At 39.2% G+C, this 17,624-nt stretch overlaps 2 protein-coding genes across 4 annotated transcripts; both read left to right on the forward strand.

Annotated features, from left to right (window-relative positions):
• The first annotated feature begins 1,081 nt into the window (after positions 1-1,081).
• On the forward strand, positions 1,082-1,595 carry LOC115974227. Its single transcript, XM_031094474.1, has 2 exons — positions 1,082-1,360; positions 1,459-1,595. The coding sequence occupies exons 1-2, from the start codon at positions 1,088-1,090 to the stop codon at positions 1,570-1,572; spliced, it is 387 nt and encodes a 128-aa protein (XP_030950334.1). The 5' UTR covers positions 1,082-1,087; the 3' UTR covers positions 1,573-1,595.
• A 7,987-nt stretch (positions 1,596-9,582) lies between these two features.
• LOC115974226 (uroporphyrinogen-III synthase, chloroplastic) lies at positions 9,583-17,593 on the forward strand. 3 transcript variants are annotated; one of them, XM_031094471.1, is made up of 10 exons: positions 9,583-9,862; positions 11,358-11,445; positions 12,025-12,094; positions 12,488-12,606; positions 13,172-13,264; positions 13,960-14,015; positions 15,065-15,150; positions 15,418-15,552; positions 16,982-17,044; positions 17,141-17,593. In XM_031094471.1, the coding sequence occupies exons 1-9, from the start codon at positions 9,623-9,625 to the stop codon at positions 17,028-17,030; spliced, it is 936 nt and encodes a 311-aa protein (XP_030950331.1). In that variant the 5' UTR covers positions 9,583-9,622; the 3' UTR covers positions 17,031-17,044; positions 17,141-17,593. The 3 variants fall into 3 exon arrangements, with proteins under 3 accessions (XP_030950331.1, XP_030950332.1, XP_030950333.1); XM_031094472.1 differs by having other exon boundaries at positions 17,152-17,593; XM_031094473.1 differs by having other exon boundaries at positions 12,028-12,094.
• The last annotated feature ends 31 nt before the right edge of the window (positions 17,594-17,624 follow it).

The raw sequence follows: 17,624 nt of genomic DNA on the forward strand, positions 1-17,624 counted from the left end.
GTGGGGGGGGAGGGGGGGTTAGATTTCCAGTGGATCCCTTATTACTTAGGATACTTAGGTTCTATGGACTTTGCCCCAACCAACTTCCACCAAATTTCTATAGAGTGGTGAGTTGGCTTAACAATTTGTACGATCTACGCCTCGACCACCATGACATCAATTTTTTGTACAATATGTGTGGTAATAAGAGGTCGGGTTATTACCTTAAAGTCTGAGACACTATGGTTCGACTAATATTGTGTCTCCTCGACTCTAACAGGAATTTGGCTAGAGAGTACGTGAAGGTGAGCGGTAACTGGCTTGTCGGCGAACTAACCTGCCTCACCTCACCTCAGGAGATTGGTCAGTACCTTTTTTTTTTTTTTTTTTTTTTTTTTTTTTTTTTTTGCGCGGGAGATGTTATTGCTCGACATTGCTTCTTTCTTCTTCCCCCCCCCCCTCTTTTTAACACCTATGTTCCCTTTTATCCATGCAGTAACAAAGCGTTTCAAGCCAGATCTCAACGTTGTACATTCTTGGGACCAAAATTTTGTGCTGCGCTGTGAGATCTTTCTGCACTACGATGGTCAATTGAGGGCTTCCCACCTCATTCTTGAGTGTATCCCCTTATACACAAGCTACCAAGATCCCGGGCAAGCACTCACTGTTGGTAGCCCACTGCTTTCCTACCTTGACATTCATCTTTGCGGTTTTCTCCCAAGAGGATTGACACTCGGTAAGGCTCGAAGGCTCGGTCCTCAACAAATAAGATAGGGGTTCTTACTTCTTGTCAGGGATGGCTCAGTGGACTTAGTATTTCACGGTCGAGATGAACACATCCTTGTTGAGGAGCTGGCTGCAATTGTTCCCATTCCTGTTGCTGATCCTATTCCTATTGAAGAGATAGAGTCTGAGGAGTCTGATATTGAGATGTCAGTCCGGAAGAAAATGATTGTTGATTGCTTTCTACCTGGGGGACGATCGGTCCCCCAACAATAACCTCATCCTCTTGCTCCTCGTGGACGCAAAAGGCCACGGGATACTTTTGAATTTACTGTGCACCTCGTTGATACACCATCAGGCCCCTCTCCAATCCCGACTGCTGTACATGGTTATTTGGGAGACACCCTCTGACCCAAGGCCCACTGAGCTGGTAATAGCTTCTTCCTTTGCACCCCTTTCTCCTAACTGGCAGAGTGTTTTCATGTTGGGTGACTGCCCTCTTCCCACGGACTCCTGCATCCAGAACTGGGCTAGTGGGCAAGGTGGTTGGATTGTTGACAGCCTTGGGCAGACACTTCTATTGCCTGACGACATGCAATACTTTGTCGAGGGCAGTGATGAGGCTATCTCCCTTAAGCTAAAATGGCATACTATTGCGGTAAACTTCAATTTCTCCCATTTTTTTTACTTACGTATTATTTCCATTTCTACTTCTAACTTGGCTTTTCTCTCCCTTTGTTTCAATTGTTTTGTCAGACATCTCAAATGACACATATGTTGGAGGGACAACTAAATGGCGCCGTGGAAGAGGCTGAGAAGGAGAGGGCTCTTAAGGAGGTATCTGAGGCACTCTGCAGGACTAAGTTGTAGCACTGGTGGTTGCCAAAAGGAGAGCTGCGAAAGCCGAAAGGTCTTGTGCAGCTACCAAGAAGAGGACGACAGACTTGGAGGGGAAGCTGGGTGATGCTGAGATAAGGTTTGCTCAAGCTGAAAGTGTCATCTCGACCAGGGATAAGGAGGTGGCCGACCTGAAGGTTGCAATGCGCAAAGTGAAGATAAATTCTACAATATGGGATTTGCTGACGCCTAGAACTCCAGTGAGCCCATCATGCTTGAATCTCGGTGCTATGGGTTTGGAGAGGGGTGGATGGCTGCTGTAAATGCTCTAGGTCTCCTTAATGACTCTTCTTTTAAAGACCCTGATCAAATACCCTACCCCAAGCCCCTGCAACCTTCTTCTGTTTGGGACCCCACTCAGAATGAAGAGGAAGATAGCCTTAGTATGAGGGAGTTAGTCGAAGAAATTGAATCCTATACCGAGGTGATCGAATTTGACATTCCGAGCAATCCTACTACCGCAGAAGGTCAAATGACACAATCCACCCTGCCGAATCTCAATCCTCAGATGGTCATGGGCGTACCTCCCAATCCTCCCGAGCATACTCAAAACCCCGAAGCCTAAGACTTATTATTACGTTTATTTTTTGTTTTGTTTTTGTTTTTTTTTCTTTCGTCATCGAGGTTTGGTGCTTAAATGTTTAAATTAAGCTTGACTCTTTTAAGGTTTTGACAAATACATTGGGAACGGATATATTTATTTTTAAATAATCTGGATTGCTTTACCTTTCCTTTCTTTTTTTTGTATAATTATTCCTTTGTTAATCCTAACTCTCATCAGATGAACCATGCAAACATTTCTCATACTTTAAAGCAATTCTAATCTTATGTATTTACTGTGTATGTCTTCCCCCGAGATCCATTTGGATTTGAAATAGGGTAGACCGAGAACGAGGCTTCGGTTTTTAATCCATTCACCTACTCCTACTTTTTAGGGAGAGTTAAGCTTAGACTTCTGTCCTTAGAAATTTTTTTAATAAGATTTCCATCCAGTCGATGACCGGGGCCAGGCCGATGTTAGGTTTTTGTCCTTAGAAAATTTTTAATAAGATTTCCACCTAGTTAGTGACTGGGGTCAGGCAAAGGTTAGGTTTATGTTCTTAGAAAATTGTTAATGAGGTTTCTACCTAGTTGGTGACTGGGGTCAGCCGGGGCTAGGTTTCTGTCCTTAGATACTTTTGATATAATTTTTGAATAAAAAGCGCCTACCATACTTTGCAAATATACAGTACCATTAAAATGAAGATAGTTAAGTACAACACTCTTCAAAGTTTAACATATTCAATGGTAATATCTTTTTAAGTTTTGCACATTCCATGGTCGGGGAAGTGGTCTCTCTTCCAGATCTTCCAAGTAACATGCCCCTACTCCAGCAATTGTAGTAACTCTATACGGCTCTTCCCAGTTCGAAGCCAGCTTCCTAGCGCTTAGATCCCTAGCACTTCCCAATGCCCTATGCAGCACCAAGTCCCTAGCACTGAATTCCCTCAATCTTACCCCTTTATCATACCTTTGAGCCATCTTTTGTTAATAGTTCGCTAACCGAATAGTTGCCATCTCTTGTTGTTCTACTACTAATCCAGCTGCTTCATCATTAACTCATCATTGGCGGTTGGAGAAAAGCCTGAAACTTTTATAATGGACAAGCTTATCTCCACTGGTATGACTGCATCGGCTCTATAGGCCAGGGAATAAAGGGTTTCACCAGTTGATCTTCGCGGTGTCGTTCGGTGAGCCTATAGCACATTTGGCAATTCCTCGGTCCACTTGCCCTTTGCTCCCTCCAACCTCTTCTTCAATTCGCTCACGATTGCCTTGTTCGTCGCCTTGGCTTGGCCATTACTCTGCAGATATGTTAGGGTCAAATACCTGTTCTTAGTCTTAAGATCATTGCAATACTTACGGAAAGCCTTACTGTCAAACTGCAACTCGTTATCTGATACTAGAGATTTTGGTACCCCAAACCTCGTCATTATGTTCTTCCATACAAACTTCTTGACATCTACATCTTGACATCTACATCTTGAATATTTGCCAATGCTTCAGCCTCAACCCACTTGATAAAGTATTCAACGACCGCTAGAACAAACCTTCTATTTTCGATTGTTTGGGAAAACGGCCCAATGATGTCTAACCCCCATTGCGCAAAGGGTCATGGATTACTAATTGGGTTTAAATTCCCTCATGGTTGATGTATGACTAGGGCATGCTTTTGGCATTGCTCACATCTTTTCACATATTCAGCAGCGTCCCTTTGTATCTTCGGCCACAGGCCCCCAACATGGTTGCCGCATACTCCTTCGTGTAATTCAGTCCAAAGGTCATTAACTTTGGAGGGGTGGAGGCACAACAGATAAGGACCCCCGAATGATCTTCTATACAACCTTTGGTTTTGGGACAACCAGAATTGTGCAGCAACTCTACGTACCCTTTCAGCTTCTTTACTTTCACTCGGTAGCTGATCTTCAGCTAGAAATTCTATGACCAGGTCCATCCAACTTCCGAATGCCGAAACTACCGATACCCCCACTTGTGGGTCAATGCTAGGCTCGTGTACTACCTCTATCGTAATCAACCGAGGAATTTCACTATCTAAGGATGAGGCCAATGGTTCTAATGAGTTGGCATGCCTATTCTATCCTTGAGTGATTTGGATTACCTTTGCCTTTTAAAACTTACTCATCATCTGACCTACCAACCTCAAACATTCGACCATTTGAGAATCCTTGGCCTCAAAACTTCCATAAACTTGACTCACCACTAGCTGAGAATCCGAATAGATCTCCACATCAGCCGCCTTTAGCTTCTATGCGGCTCTAAGTCGTACTAGAAGAGTCTCATACTCGGCTTCATTATTTGATGTTCATAAACCTAACCTTAAAGAATGTTCTAGCTTTACTCCCTCTGGGGACATGATTATGATACTAATTCCTGCCCCTCGAGCATTGGATGCACCGTCAACGAACACCCTCCACGGTTAGGTAACAACATTATAGACCCCACTAGGGCCTCCTTTAATGGGAGTGAATTCTATGATGAAATCAGCGAGCATTTGTCCCTTGACCAAGCTTCTGGGCTTGTATCGGATATCGAATGACCCGATTCTAGTACCCCACTTCGCTATCCTTCCTGTAAAGTTAGATCTCTTAAGTAGAGAATGTAGGGGATATTCGATTAATACGTACACAGTATGTGCTTGGACATAGTGAGGCAACTTCCTGGCGGCATGGACCAATGCCAATATGAGTTTCTCCAAAGGCAAATACCCGATTTCTGTATCGACCAATGTTTTACTGATATAATAGATTGGCCTCTGTGCTCCCTCTTGATTCTTCAGCAATACAAAACTCACGGCATGCTCGGACACTGCAAGATACATATATAAATCCTCCCTTGGATGCAAACAAGATAATATCAGTGGGCTGACCAAATACTTTTTTAGGTCCTGGAAGGCCTCCTCACATTCCTCTGTCCATTGGAACCCTTTCCATTTCTTCAGCAACTAATAAAAGGGTCGGCAAATGTCTGCCGATTTCGGCATGAAAAGGTTTAACGAAGCTATCATTCCTGTCAACTTTTGTAGCTTGTGCTGTTTGAGTATTTCAAATACCTTCGTCAAGTCTTCTACGTGTCTTCGATTTTCCCAACTCTTCACAACCTTGTCGTCTATATACACTTCCACCGTACTCCCAATCTTATCTCTGAACATCCTAGTCATCATCCTTTGATAAGTAGCCCTCGCATTCTTAAGGCTAAAAGGCATCACCGTGTAGTGGTAATTGGCCTCAGGAGTTATGAAGGACGTTTTCTCCTAATCCTCGACTATTAGTGCAATCTGATGATAGCCTTCGAAAGCATCCAAAAAGCTCATCCTTAGGTGTCCACATGTTGCATCTACCAATTGATCAATCTTAGGGATAGGAAAGGGGTCCTTAGGGCATGCCCGATTGAGATTGGTGAAGTATACACAAACCCGCCACTTTCCGTTCTTTTTCTTGATCACCACGGTGTTCGACAACCATTTCAGGAAAAAGACCTCCTGAATTGCCCTAGCTTGTTTTAGTTTTTCTACCTCTTCTTTCACGGCTTCAACATGTTGCTTACCAACCTCCTTGGCTTCTGTTTCTTGGGCGGAAATGATAGGTCTACATTTAACTTATGAGCAATGAATTTTGGGTCGACCCCGGGGACATTGTACGGGTTCTAGGCAAAAATATCCAAATTCTGAACTAAGTTCAGCAACAGAGCTATCTGATTTTCCTACCTCATGCTTGCACCTATTTGGAAATTTCTATTCTCATATGGAAGTATACTTACCTTAACCAGATCCTCGGCATTGTCAGCCCTCCTGCCCTTTGCGGGCTCTTGTAATTGCTATGATAGGTACTGCTTGGCCAACTTTTTCTACTTAATCTCTCGATTGATAGCTGCTAACAAATATTGCCTTACCATCTATTGATCTCCTCTTACCACAGTAATCCCCTGTTCGGTATGGACCTTCACCTTCACAAGCAAGGTAGATGGTACAACTCCCATAGTGTGGATCCAGGGCCGATCAAGAATCACAGTGTATGGGGAGAAGGAATTCACCACAATGAAATTTACCATTACCTCTTTCCTTCAGTATTAATGGGAAAGGAGATTTATCCCTCAAGGATCACCATCTTACCATTAAATCCTACTAAGGGGGTGTCGTATTAGATAAGTTCTCTGTTTTTAACCTTAACCCCTTGTATAGGTTAGGGTACATCACTTCGGCTTCACTTCCCTAATCTACTAACACTCTCTTCACTGCAAAGTCACCAATTATTGTAGTGACTATGAGAGCGTCGTCGTGCGGTTAGGTCGTCCCTTCCAAATCCTCATCTCTGAACTCAATTAGCCCTTGATTCAACCTTGGTTTCTTTCTAGGCCAAGTGTCGCCCTCGGGATTCTCCACTAAAGCCATACTCAAAATTCCCTTGTGTTGACTTAAATTTGTACCAATTGAAGTTGCATGTATAACTTCGATAACCCCCAACAGTGGTGGGAGTGTGTTCCCCTGGGTTCTCGACGCTTGCCCCGTAGCGTTGCCCTCGGGCGCCCCCACAAACTCCTTCAAATGCTTGGACTTCACCAATTACTCCAAATGATCCTTAAATACCCTACACTGTTCGGTAGTTTGTCCCTTTTCCCAATGGTATGTACAATACAAGTTCTAATTCCTTTTTGCAGGGTCACCTCCCATCTTGCTCGGCCACCAGAAGTATGGTTCATATGGTTCATTCGTAATCCGCTCCAAAATCTTATGAAAGGGCTCTTTAAATGCCACGTTGATCTCCCCGATCTGAATGTTAGGCTCTTGAATTCTCACTTCCCTCCTCGGCCTTGACTGAAAGCCCCCGGGCCGTGGATCCTTTGCATACTACGAAGTTGCGGGCGCCTTGCCTTTACTTTGCTGCCGATCATCCTCTAGCCTTTTATATTCTTCAATTCGCCTCATTAACTGATGCATTCTCTCAGGGGGCCTCATGGTTAGCGAATCTCTTAGCTCTGAATCTTGTGGAAGTCCCAATCTAAAGGTGCTGCCAGCCACCTTCTCATTGCCTCCCTTAATTTCATTATACAATTCCCAATATTTGTTGGCGTAACTCAGAAGAGTTTCTCTAGCCCTTATCTTCATGGATAGTAGTGCGTCAACAGGTTGGGGCACCTAACTACAAGTCATAAATCGAGCCCTGAACTCTTGAATTAACTCGTCGAAACTCTTGAATTGACTGAGCCACTCTTTGTAGAGCCCAACTCATTGCATCCATCGCCGCACTGTGATGCTTGTGTCGGTTGGGGGAATTCGACAGTCGATCAGCAAACTCACAAGATCTCTCCCTTGATTGGTGTGAACCACTTTGGTGGTAAAACTCCCCTCGACTCTCCACAGTGTTGCCAAAATCTTTGGGAGATTCACCACGATTCCTTCTCCGACACCTACCTTGCACTTCCAGCTTCAAATTTCTGACTTGTTTACACAAGCACTCTAATTCCTGATCCTTTCTATCATATTGCTCCTTCTCGAGAATGTAGGATGCTGGTAAATACAACTGTAAGGATCCTTCTCCTGAGTCCTGCCACTCCCTGTGCTCTTCATACTTGTAGTCCTAATCCCTTTTTTGCCTCCTCTCTCGCCAACTCGAGCCTCGAGACGAACCCCCGAACTTGCTATTCACAGAACTCGTCGAATGCTGGTTGGCCTCAAAGGTAGCTAATTTCGCCTAGAACTACAGCTAAGTAGGAGATCACCACAAACAGCGCCAATTGTGCGAGCCTGTACTTTGGTTAATGGGCTAACTCTTTTGTTGGGCTTACAATTTACTTGTTGTGGGTGTATGAATATTCTACAATGGAAAGCTCCTAAGACAAAAGTCTATACCTAGTATACAATTGCCTACCTTCTTCTTGAGGTGGTTTGCTCTCGGTTTCTCTCTCTCCCTCTCTAACTCTCTGGTTCTTTACCTTCCATTGTCTAACCCCTTCCTTTCTTATTCTCTTCCTATTTATAGCCTTCCTTAGTGGGCCAGTAATGATTGCTTTTTGAGGATTTTTCGTGCAGGTGAAGCCCTTTAGGATTATTCCTAACAAAAAGGGCCTCACTTTGGAAATAGGTGTGTTAATTTTTGGGACTTGCAACAGACGCCAGATGTTACTTGTCGGTGATATCCCCCAAGGCATTATCAAGATGCCTCGGAGTGGGCCCCGAGCAACGTCAGACCTTGAGGACTAAATAGTCCACGGCTCAATCCACCGAGCATCATGGGTTGGCCTGTTGGGGAACTATTATTCGACCTACGACCCATGGGCCCTCCAATGATGGGCCAACAACCATACAAGTTGAATTGGTAATGGGACATGGTTAGCAATGTCAAGTCTCAAAATCACCAAAATCTCTCACGTCAGTCAAGTTAAAAGTAAATTTACAATGTTACTATAATAATTGTGTAAATTTACACCAATACTATTCATTTTGCATATAGTTTTTTTATATATTATTTCTTTACGTATTTCAATGAGGAAGGAGGAGACAAGCTAAAAATATGTAAATTTGCAAAATTACTACAACAACTATATAAATTTACACCAATACTATTAACTTTGTATTACAATATATTAAGAAGCAGCTCTTTTATGTATTTTCATTTGTTGATATTTTGTTAATAACAAATAAATGGTAGTTTGGATTTTCATTTAAAAAAAAATTAGTTCATGCTTACGTCCCCCTTAGTAGAATTCTTGACTCCATCTCTACTTATATTTGTAAAATGATCATCACACTAAAAGTGCCCTAACGTTATAAATATATCTTAAACCATTAGAGCATCCTTAATTTTTCTCTATTATAATTTCGGGACTATGTCATCCCTGATGTAATCCAGTGACATGGTCCCCTCAGAATCCAACTTTTTTTATTTTTTAAGAGCAAATCCAACTTATCTCCTTGTCAGTGCATGTGGCGCACAAAAACCTATTACTACAGTATCATTCTTTTCTCGTCCCCATTCTCAATCGGACGGTCATAATAAGATAGTCTGTTTAATCACCATAGACCCCACACCCTCACTAACAAACCCACAAATCTATGTGGCCAGTGTTGGAAGAAAAGGCACAGAGCTACTTTACAGTGAAATTAACGCACTAATTATTACCACTAATGGGGGCTTCACGAACCAACCAATAGTTAATAGCCACGTGGCTTCGAGCGGCTACTACAGGTGTACCTACTTGATTAATAAAAGTTGATTTTCAAAAAAAAAAAAAAAAAAAACTTGATTAATTAAAGTTGATTAAGCTTAAGTCGTCTTTGTTTAATACTCCTAATTTTAATCAGTGTCTTTTGGGAGATATTTTGGGACGAGAGGAATAATTAATTAATTAATTAAATTTAAATTAATAGAAGTCGGTTAGTTTCAAAAAAAAAAAAATAGAGGTCGGTTGTATTTAATTTGTCAACAGCTGTCTCAAAACGGATCTTCTCTGCGCAACACGTTTCCAAATGGCTCATCAAGTTTCTCTCTCCTCGCTCTCTCTCTCTTCTCCTCCTTCAACTTCTGCTGCTGCTGCTGCTTCTTCTTCTTCTTCTTCTTCTTCGCATTGTTCACAACGACGAAGAATCTTTCTCTCTACGCTCAGATTCGAAGCTGCTTCGTCTTTGTCAACTTCTACTCCGAATTCGAAGGCGAAGGTCGTGGTGACCAGAGAGCGTGGCAAGAATGGCAAGCTCATCAAAGCTCTGGTATGTCATTCCTCACTCTCTCTCTCTCTCTCCGCCACTGTTATCTTCTCGAGAATTTTTTTTTTTGCTTTCCGGTTTGATTTCTAGGGTTTCAGAACGCATTATTTTGGTGCTTCTGTAGCTTTTTCTTTAATCTGCTAGTTTTAGTTTCATTCACTTTGTTGTATCTTCAATTTATTTGAATTTCTTTGTTGTAGTTGAGTTTGGCATGAGGATTTGGTGTTTGATTTAATAGTTAATATTTCTACGGCTTGTGCATTATCTGCATGTACTATTGAGAGTAGACTGATGTTACATTCCGAAAAAGCCAAAATCTAATCATTTTGAACAGCTTTAGAAAGCTACATTTGGTTCACTTTCTACAAGGAAAAAAAAAATTTGTGTGTAGGCTGAAATTTTTTTTATATGAATAAATAGTTTGAAGAGAAAATATGTTCTTTTATTTTCTCTTTGGTGTAGGATGAAGAAAAAAAAATGGTGTTAAGTGTTAACACATGGTGATACTAGTTGTTTTTGTCATATTGAATTATTTGTGTTTTTGCCATTGGTTTTGTAAAATGAAGTGGCTGGTAAGTAGATTGGATATGATTTGCATAAAACTAGACTATCATGAAGCATTTAAAAAAAAAAAAAAGGTTTATTATTATCAATAGTTTGATGATGCGTCTATTCAAATGGATGATAATTTCACAATTTGTCAATAATGAAGTGGGAATTCCTTGTGTTTGTGCTTAGTGTCATATATTTTGTTTTTGTTCACAACCGATCCCAAGCCCCAAAAAAGGAAAAATTCATTCACTTTATTATGAATGCAACAACACCCCCCCATTTTTCTGCCCCAAAAACAAGCAAAAAGAAGGAAAAACCTGATTTTCTTGATCTTGCATCTAAACTTCTCTTTTTTTAGCACAAAAGAATGACGCATACTGTAGTTTATCACCTATATATGGTTTCATTGAGACCACAACTATTGCTTCTGCAGCTAATCTTTTTATCTGTTGCTGCCACACATTCGCAACCACTGATCTTGTGCATCCATTGCTGCCACCCATTAACAACCATTGCATTTACAACCTGTTTAGTTTTATCTGCCTTGCCACTTCTTTCGATGCCATTGCTCTACAATGTTCACTATATCCACCGGCACTGCATGCAAATCTTTTCTTTCAATTACTAAAAGCTATTCCCTTTTTTATCCATAACATAGTTTCAGCTATATGGTAATGAATATTTTGATTTACTGTTAATTTTATTAAAACCAGTATGGTGCTGCACCATTGTTAGTTTTACTCGCATTGTGTTTGCTGTGTTCTTTGCAAAATATTACATCCATTTATTATTATTATTTTTTTGTGCATCATGCTTACTCAGCTGTGTCCAGTGGACAGATAGCTGTCTGTCCACCACCAAAAAAATATATTACAGTGGGATTCTTTTTGAATGGGTGGTCAAATACAGTTTGGAATTAAGATGAAATTTCTACTGTTGAGTACAGGCCAAACATGGGATCAACTGTCTGGAGCTTCCCCTCATTCAGCATACACAGGGACCTGATCTAGATAGGCTTTCTTCTGTATTAAATGGTAAGATCACAAGCTTTGTGTTTTAGCTTGTTGGTGGTATGGACCCACTTTCTTTAATGCAAGTGCCAATGATGTCATTCTACCACTGATCACGGTTAGGTTATCTCTACTGTGGCAGCATGTATGAGTAGCTAGAATCAAACCACATGACAATTTCCTTGTCAGTTGGAATGCTGTGTTTGTGCGGATAATATGCCAAGCTATGAGTTGGCAAGCCTGGATTAATTTGGACTGGTAAATATGAGATGAATCTTTAAAGAGATATAGTTAGGATAGGTCTTGGATCTGGTGTATGTCCAGGGTCCCAATTACCTTAGTTATGACTTATTTATTCTTTGCCTGAAATTGAACTTGCTTCTTATTTTTGTTTTTTAGTTTTCTTTTATTATGATTTTGGACAGTTGTGTGGCTTTTTACAACTAGTTATTCTCATGCCTCTTAAAGTTCTTGCCCCTACCCAGTATGACCCCTAATTGCATATATTTTGTCATTAAAGAATGATTGGTTGGTGGTGCTTGCCTGACATGTAACAAATGAGATTTATTTTTCACATTATTTCTTCTTTTCTGTTTATGGCAGCAGACGCTACATTTGACTGGATAGTCATAACTTCCCCTGAGGCGGGTTCAGTCTTTTTGGAGGCATGGAAGTAAGGTTTAGAACTTGTTAACTATACTCTGGCCCACTTAGTAAAAGTATTTTTTTTTTCTGCAAATTTTCTAGAAGATGTGACCTGAATTTTTGTTTGTGCTTCAAATGTGTCTCCTGTCTTCTTGAGCTGCATGTCAACCTTCATTTTAGGATATGTATATTATATTTCTCAATTGAAATGTTCTATACCTAGTTATGAATTGATTGCCTTTTTGACATAATGCTTAGGCTGTGTGGAAAATTGTTTATTCCCTAGGATGCTGGATGTAATTCAGCATATCATAAAATATGGTGCCTCAAAGAGATCTTAAATTAAATACTGGTTTCCTTTTCTTTTCTTCTTTTCATACTTGGCGAAAATGGTAAACTTGACCTTTATTTAAAACCTTAGGGCTGCTGGGACCCCAAATGTTAAGGTAGGTGTTGTGGGAGCTGGTACAGCGAGCGTTTTTGAGGAAGTAATGCAGTCCTCAAAGCAATCACTCAGCGTTGCCTTTGCTCCCTCTAAAGGTACTCATTAATGTATTTATGTGTGAGCTTGCACTTAGATTTAAACTTGCATTTTGCTTCCTGTTATTGGGAACACATGATAATCTATACGATGAGCACTGGGGGTATTATCATACATGAATCTTGATAATCAGCATGAATTAGACTCTTGACAATCCAACATTTTTTTAGTTGCTTTGCTAAAAGCTAAAAAATTGAATTTGTTAGAACAGTCTTGTGTTGATGAGAATGTTTTATGGATTGCAGAAATTTAGTTTATTATATTGAGGAGACATTTAGTTGGGTTTGCTTTCCTGCATTTAGGGCTGATTATTGACTCCATTTATACATGCGAACACAGACATGCATACATGCACAGATACTTATATGCATACGTGTGTGTATATATATTGTTTGTTTTGGAGCAATTTGGGGTGTTTCTTTTGAGTATGTATCATTCATTGCTACCATGGTTTATTGTTTATAGTATTTTGTTCAATGGATAATTCATTCTTCTGAAAAGTTACTATTATTTGATTCAGTTAAGCACCATAATGTGAAATTTTTGTGAATTGTCTCACTCCAGCGACAGGTAAGGTTCTAGCTTCTGAGCTTCCAAAGAATGGACAAAAATGCAGAGTCCTATATCCTGCTTCTGCAAAAGCTAGCAGTGAGATTGGTATGTGATATGCTTCTTGTTATATGTTTCTTTTGGCCTTTTCAATACTGAGAATGTTATTTTTTTGATATTTTATGAGAATGAGAATGGTGTTGTGCTTTGCAAAATCAGTCTGATTGGCTTGGTGCAGTAATACAAGTAAAGTTTTAGGGTAGATGAGAAGTAGTATGTGATCATGCAGTTGTTGACTCAAACTAGTAGCTAGAGTTGGCTTATAATATCCACTTTAAAAAGTGGCCAGCTGTGGATTTTTTTAATTAACAATATACAGAAATAGGAAACCAAAATTAACCAGCAGTTTCAAAACCTGCAGAATACTCCTATCAAGACATAAAAAATGTTAAGGAATTTGATAAGAGGGATTTTGGGGACACTTCATTAAATGAGCTTCACTTTGACCAAGCCAAGTGCTTAGATCTTGAGGCTTTGTGCTTTGAGTTTTAATCCGCATTTAACAATACTGCTATGATGATGATGTTTTTCTTTGTGGGTAAATTACAAATTACCTTCCTATGGTACGGGGTAGTTACAAATTACTTCTGTGTGGTGAGGGGTAGCCCAAGCTTAATAGTTTATAGTCTCAATGTTTTATAATTTAGCAGTTAGTATCATACTTTTAGTTGATTTTCTTTGTTTTTATATTTAAAAAAGGTTGTGCAAAATCTTAAACAACAATTATGGTGTATGTGTTACAGAGGAAGGATTGTCTAATCGTGGATTCGAGGTCACAAGGCTAAATACATATACGACGGTAAAGTATTTAGTATTGCTGGTTTGGTTGTGGGTTTCTTGTATAACGAACATACATTGAAACTTTTATTGACATATTGCTTACTAAAAACAAAAAGAGAACTTTTCTTGACATTTAATATGAATCATAAGATTACTGACATGCATCTTATCATGAGCTTAATGCTGTTAATTTCCTATTTTGGACTGTCCCTTGATCAATTTTTAATTTTTATGTGATTCTTAGAATGTATGTTCACTGCAAATTCTAATCTGCCAAATTTGCTTCCAAGGATTTTTCATTGTGGGGCCTATATATTTTGTCGATTTTCTGACATGCACTTGTCATATTAAACTTTGCTGATTGGAGTTCATTTTTGCTTCTGATATCTGCTTATCCATCTCAGTGGGATTTTTTTATGGATAATCATTCATTGTGATGTTCTCTTCGATTCAACCTTTTATTTGATCACATGCCTCATGTTCACACCTCACCATCACAAAGAGTTGGAAGGTTCCCCACTTTCTGGGGATTCTGTTGACAGGCCCGAATTTATGAGTTCTGAGCTGGTTAAATAAAATTAGGCTATAAATATTTCACTCCTTTTCCCTGTGGAAACTTCACAATTGTTGGGAATTCCTTTATTTACAATGACATCATGTTTACCAGCTGTGGTTCTCTTCTTGTGGTTTTTTGGGAAGTCATAGATCCCTTGAATCAATGAATTTTTAGTGCCCTATAATTTAAAGAGTTATTAACATTTCTCCCAACTCAAGAGTGACAATGTTGCAGTAAAAATGAATTAATTGGTTGTCTGTGGTCAATCTTGATTCTAGAATCTTCAAAGAAGTGGGTGTTTCTCTGGCCTCTAAAATAACTGCCTTATTCTTTTCTTGTGATATGTGGAAGCGTAATCTATTATAAGTTGCTGTTTATGTACACGGATAGTAATTTAAGTTGGTGATTTATACTTATCCAAAAAAAATAAAAAAATTCAAGCTGGTGATTTATAATAAGCCAATTTTGTTAATTGTGTAAATAAGCCCCTGATTTGAAATGATTTCTTCCAGGTACCAGTCCATGATGTTGACCAAATGCTTTTACAGCAGGCACTTTCTACTCCTGTTGTTGCAGCTGCCTCGCCTTCTGCAGTTCGGTGTGTAATTGGTGCTTTTATTTTTATGCAACATTTAGTTAGTTTCCCCAGAGTTACAGAGTGGAGTGACATGTACTTGACCATTTCATATACTGCCTATATGCAGTTTAAGTCAACTTTGTGGTTACACCCCTTATGATGAGGGTCAATAAAACACCTATATTTCTTTTTGTTCTTTGGGCTACCTAGGTTGACCAGGGGCTTTTTGATAAGGAAGTTTTAGACTTTTAGTCCATGTACTTAGTTCGTAAATCTCCATTGCAACAGTGCCTGGATCAAACTTATTTCAAATGCAAAGGGGTGGAACAATTCAGTTGCCTGTATTGGTGAGACAACTGCTTTGGCTGCGAAAAGATTAGGCCTGCAAAATGTGTACTACCCAGCTCAACCTGGTGTTGAAGGGTATGTTCACTTTCCTTACATATTTTTTTGGAGATTTTACCTTATGCCAGTGTCTCTCTGCTATAAGTTATTGATTACAAACCTTTTATGCTATGGTTGTTACAGAATGCAATTGACTGATCAAAAAAATCGGAGAAAATTTATGCCACTGACCTAAAATTTACTAACTACTGTTTCCTTTAATTGTAATTGGGCTGTTAACTCCACATTTTTTATTTGCCTAGTATAATCAAATAAGAATGAATTTAATGTAATATGTGATGAATTATGATAAGATATAAAGTGGCTTGTGCAAGAAAACTAGCTTTGAATCGTTGAGGATGGTAGTCAGATGTTTTGGTTTCTGTTAAATGAAAGAGACTTGCAATTTAAAATTTTTAACCATTTCCAGGAGATTACACATACTGTTGTTTGACACGGTTTCAAACTGTACAACTTTTTTAAACTTCACTTTTTTCGAAGTACATGAAAAAAAACCCCCATTTTCAAAAACTGAAAAATATGACCAAATGGGCCCTGATAGTAGTTTCTTCCAATTTTGAAATACAACCTAGGAAGTTATTACATGTAAAAACTATGGTAAATCCTAGGAAGCATGGATTCTCCATTTTTTCTCAGGTACCCGTATCTGATATGTATCGTACCAAATTCCTCTAGGATACCTCTGCATGCGTGTCCTAGCCTTTTATTTTTTGAAAAAAAAGTGACGATGTGTCTAGGATATGCCCATGATACTGTTTGGATACAGTTGCAACCCAACCCCTTGAGATAGCCCTAACTTGTAAGGATTTATATTTATATTTTCTATATATTGGTTTTAAGGTGGAACACTTATCTATTTACTCTTTTGGATCTTGGTTTGTATTCTAAACATCATTTAATGGCCATGGATTCACTTTATTTTCCATTATTGCTTTTAAATTGATATATACTTAATAATATATGAAAAATGAATGCTTAACCATATATAAAAAGTATAAATAAAAATATATTTAATAAGTAATTAATACATGTAACCCTACCGTATCGTATCATAATTTTTCCAGAATTTTCGTATAGTTTATATCCCATATTGTACTGTATCTGTACCCATGCTTCATAGGGTAAATCATGAGATTGAACTTGATATAGTTGGCACATTTATTTATAGTATTTGATAAATAGATTCGTGAAAACATAAGCTGTTAGGTTTTTTTTTTTTTTTTTTTTTGGGAAGGGGGTGTTAAGTTAGGAATGTGTAACGGTTCTTGAACCCATGGTCTTGTCTTCCACGTCTTTACAAGGGGAGAAGGTGCCCTTTGAGCTAGAGCTCATTTGAGACTTCAAATGAGTTTTGTGCAGTTCATAACTTGGTTGTTTGGGTTCACTGTCAATTTGTGGATTGTTCTAGTACATCAATCGGACTTGTCACCTCCTAAATTTTTGGCAGGTGGGTTGGTAGCATCCTTGAAGCCTTGGAAGCACATGATCATTTCTAGGTCATTTTATCTAGGTAACTTTTTATTTTCCCGTGTTTTTGGTCATAAGTGTCATTTTTCTCTTCTTTTTTTCCTTTCCTCCCAAAAAATAATGAGTTGTTTCTCTATAGCCTTTCCCCAGGATGCAAGCAGACAAAGAGGCAACATGTTCAGGATTATGTCAGCGCCTCATAGACACAAATATTGCAGCTTCTGTGCAAACTAGCTGCAAAACAGAGATTAATCTTTTGCAAGCAGTTTAAGGGAATGGTATAAGACTCTTGGACACCCTGACGAGACCATATTAAATAGGCAAAAATTTCTTCTGAGGTTAGTCAAGAGAATATCCGGATATTCTGACAAGGAAAGCCGTCCATTTTCACATCAAACCTGACATCAGCTATGTTGACAATGAATTTGTCTTGCTGCTACTTCATGAACACTGATTACTCATATAAATTTTTATTAGGTATGAAGTTGTGACTATTGTTTTTGTTCATTTAATAGGATGTGTCATACCTTTGTACATTACATTTTTATAGTGGAAGCTCAATTTATAAGAAAAGAAGCTCTTTTACGCCTTAGCTATTATGCTTCATACTGTGACTCGCCTTA

The sequence above is a fragment of the Quercus lobata genome, chromosome 2 (genome assembly GCF_001633185.2).
Source record: "Quercus lobata isolate SW786 chromosome 2, ValleyOak3.0 Primary Assembly, whole genome shotgun sequence".
NCBI lineage: Eukaryota > Viridiplantae > Streptophyta > Magnoliopsida > Fagales > Fagaceae > Quercus > Quercus lobata.

Coding starts and splice junctions, on each gene's coding strand:
- LOC115974227 (XM_031094474.1), top strand. CDS start 1,088: ATGGTTATTTGGGAGACACCCTCTGACCCAAGGCCCACTGAGCTGGTA. Junction 1,361..1,458: donor TAAAATGGCATACTATTGCG/GTAAACTTCAAT, acceptor TTGTTTTGTCAG/ACATCTCAAATGACACATAT.
- LOC115974226 (XM_031094471.1), top strand. CDS start 9,623: ATGGCTCATCAAGTTTCTCTCTCCTCGCTCTCTCTCTCTTCTCCTCCT. Junction 14,016..15,064: donor GGCTAAATACATATACGACG/GTAAAGTATTTA, acceptor GATTTCTTCCAG/GTACCAGTCCATGATGTTGA. Junction 15,553..16,981: donor GCTCAACCTGGTGTTGAAGG/GTATGTTCACTT, acceptor AATTTTTGGCAG/GTGGGTTGGTAGCATCCTTG.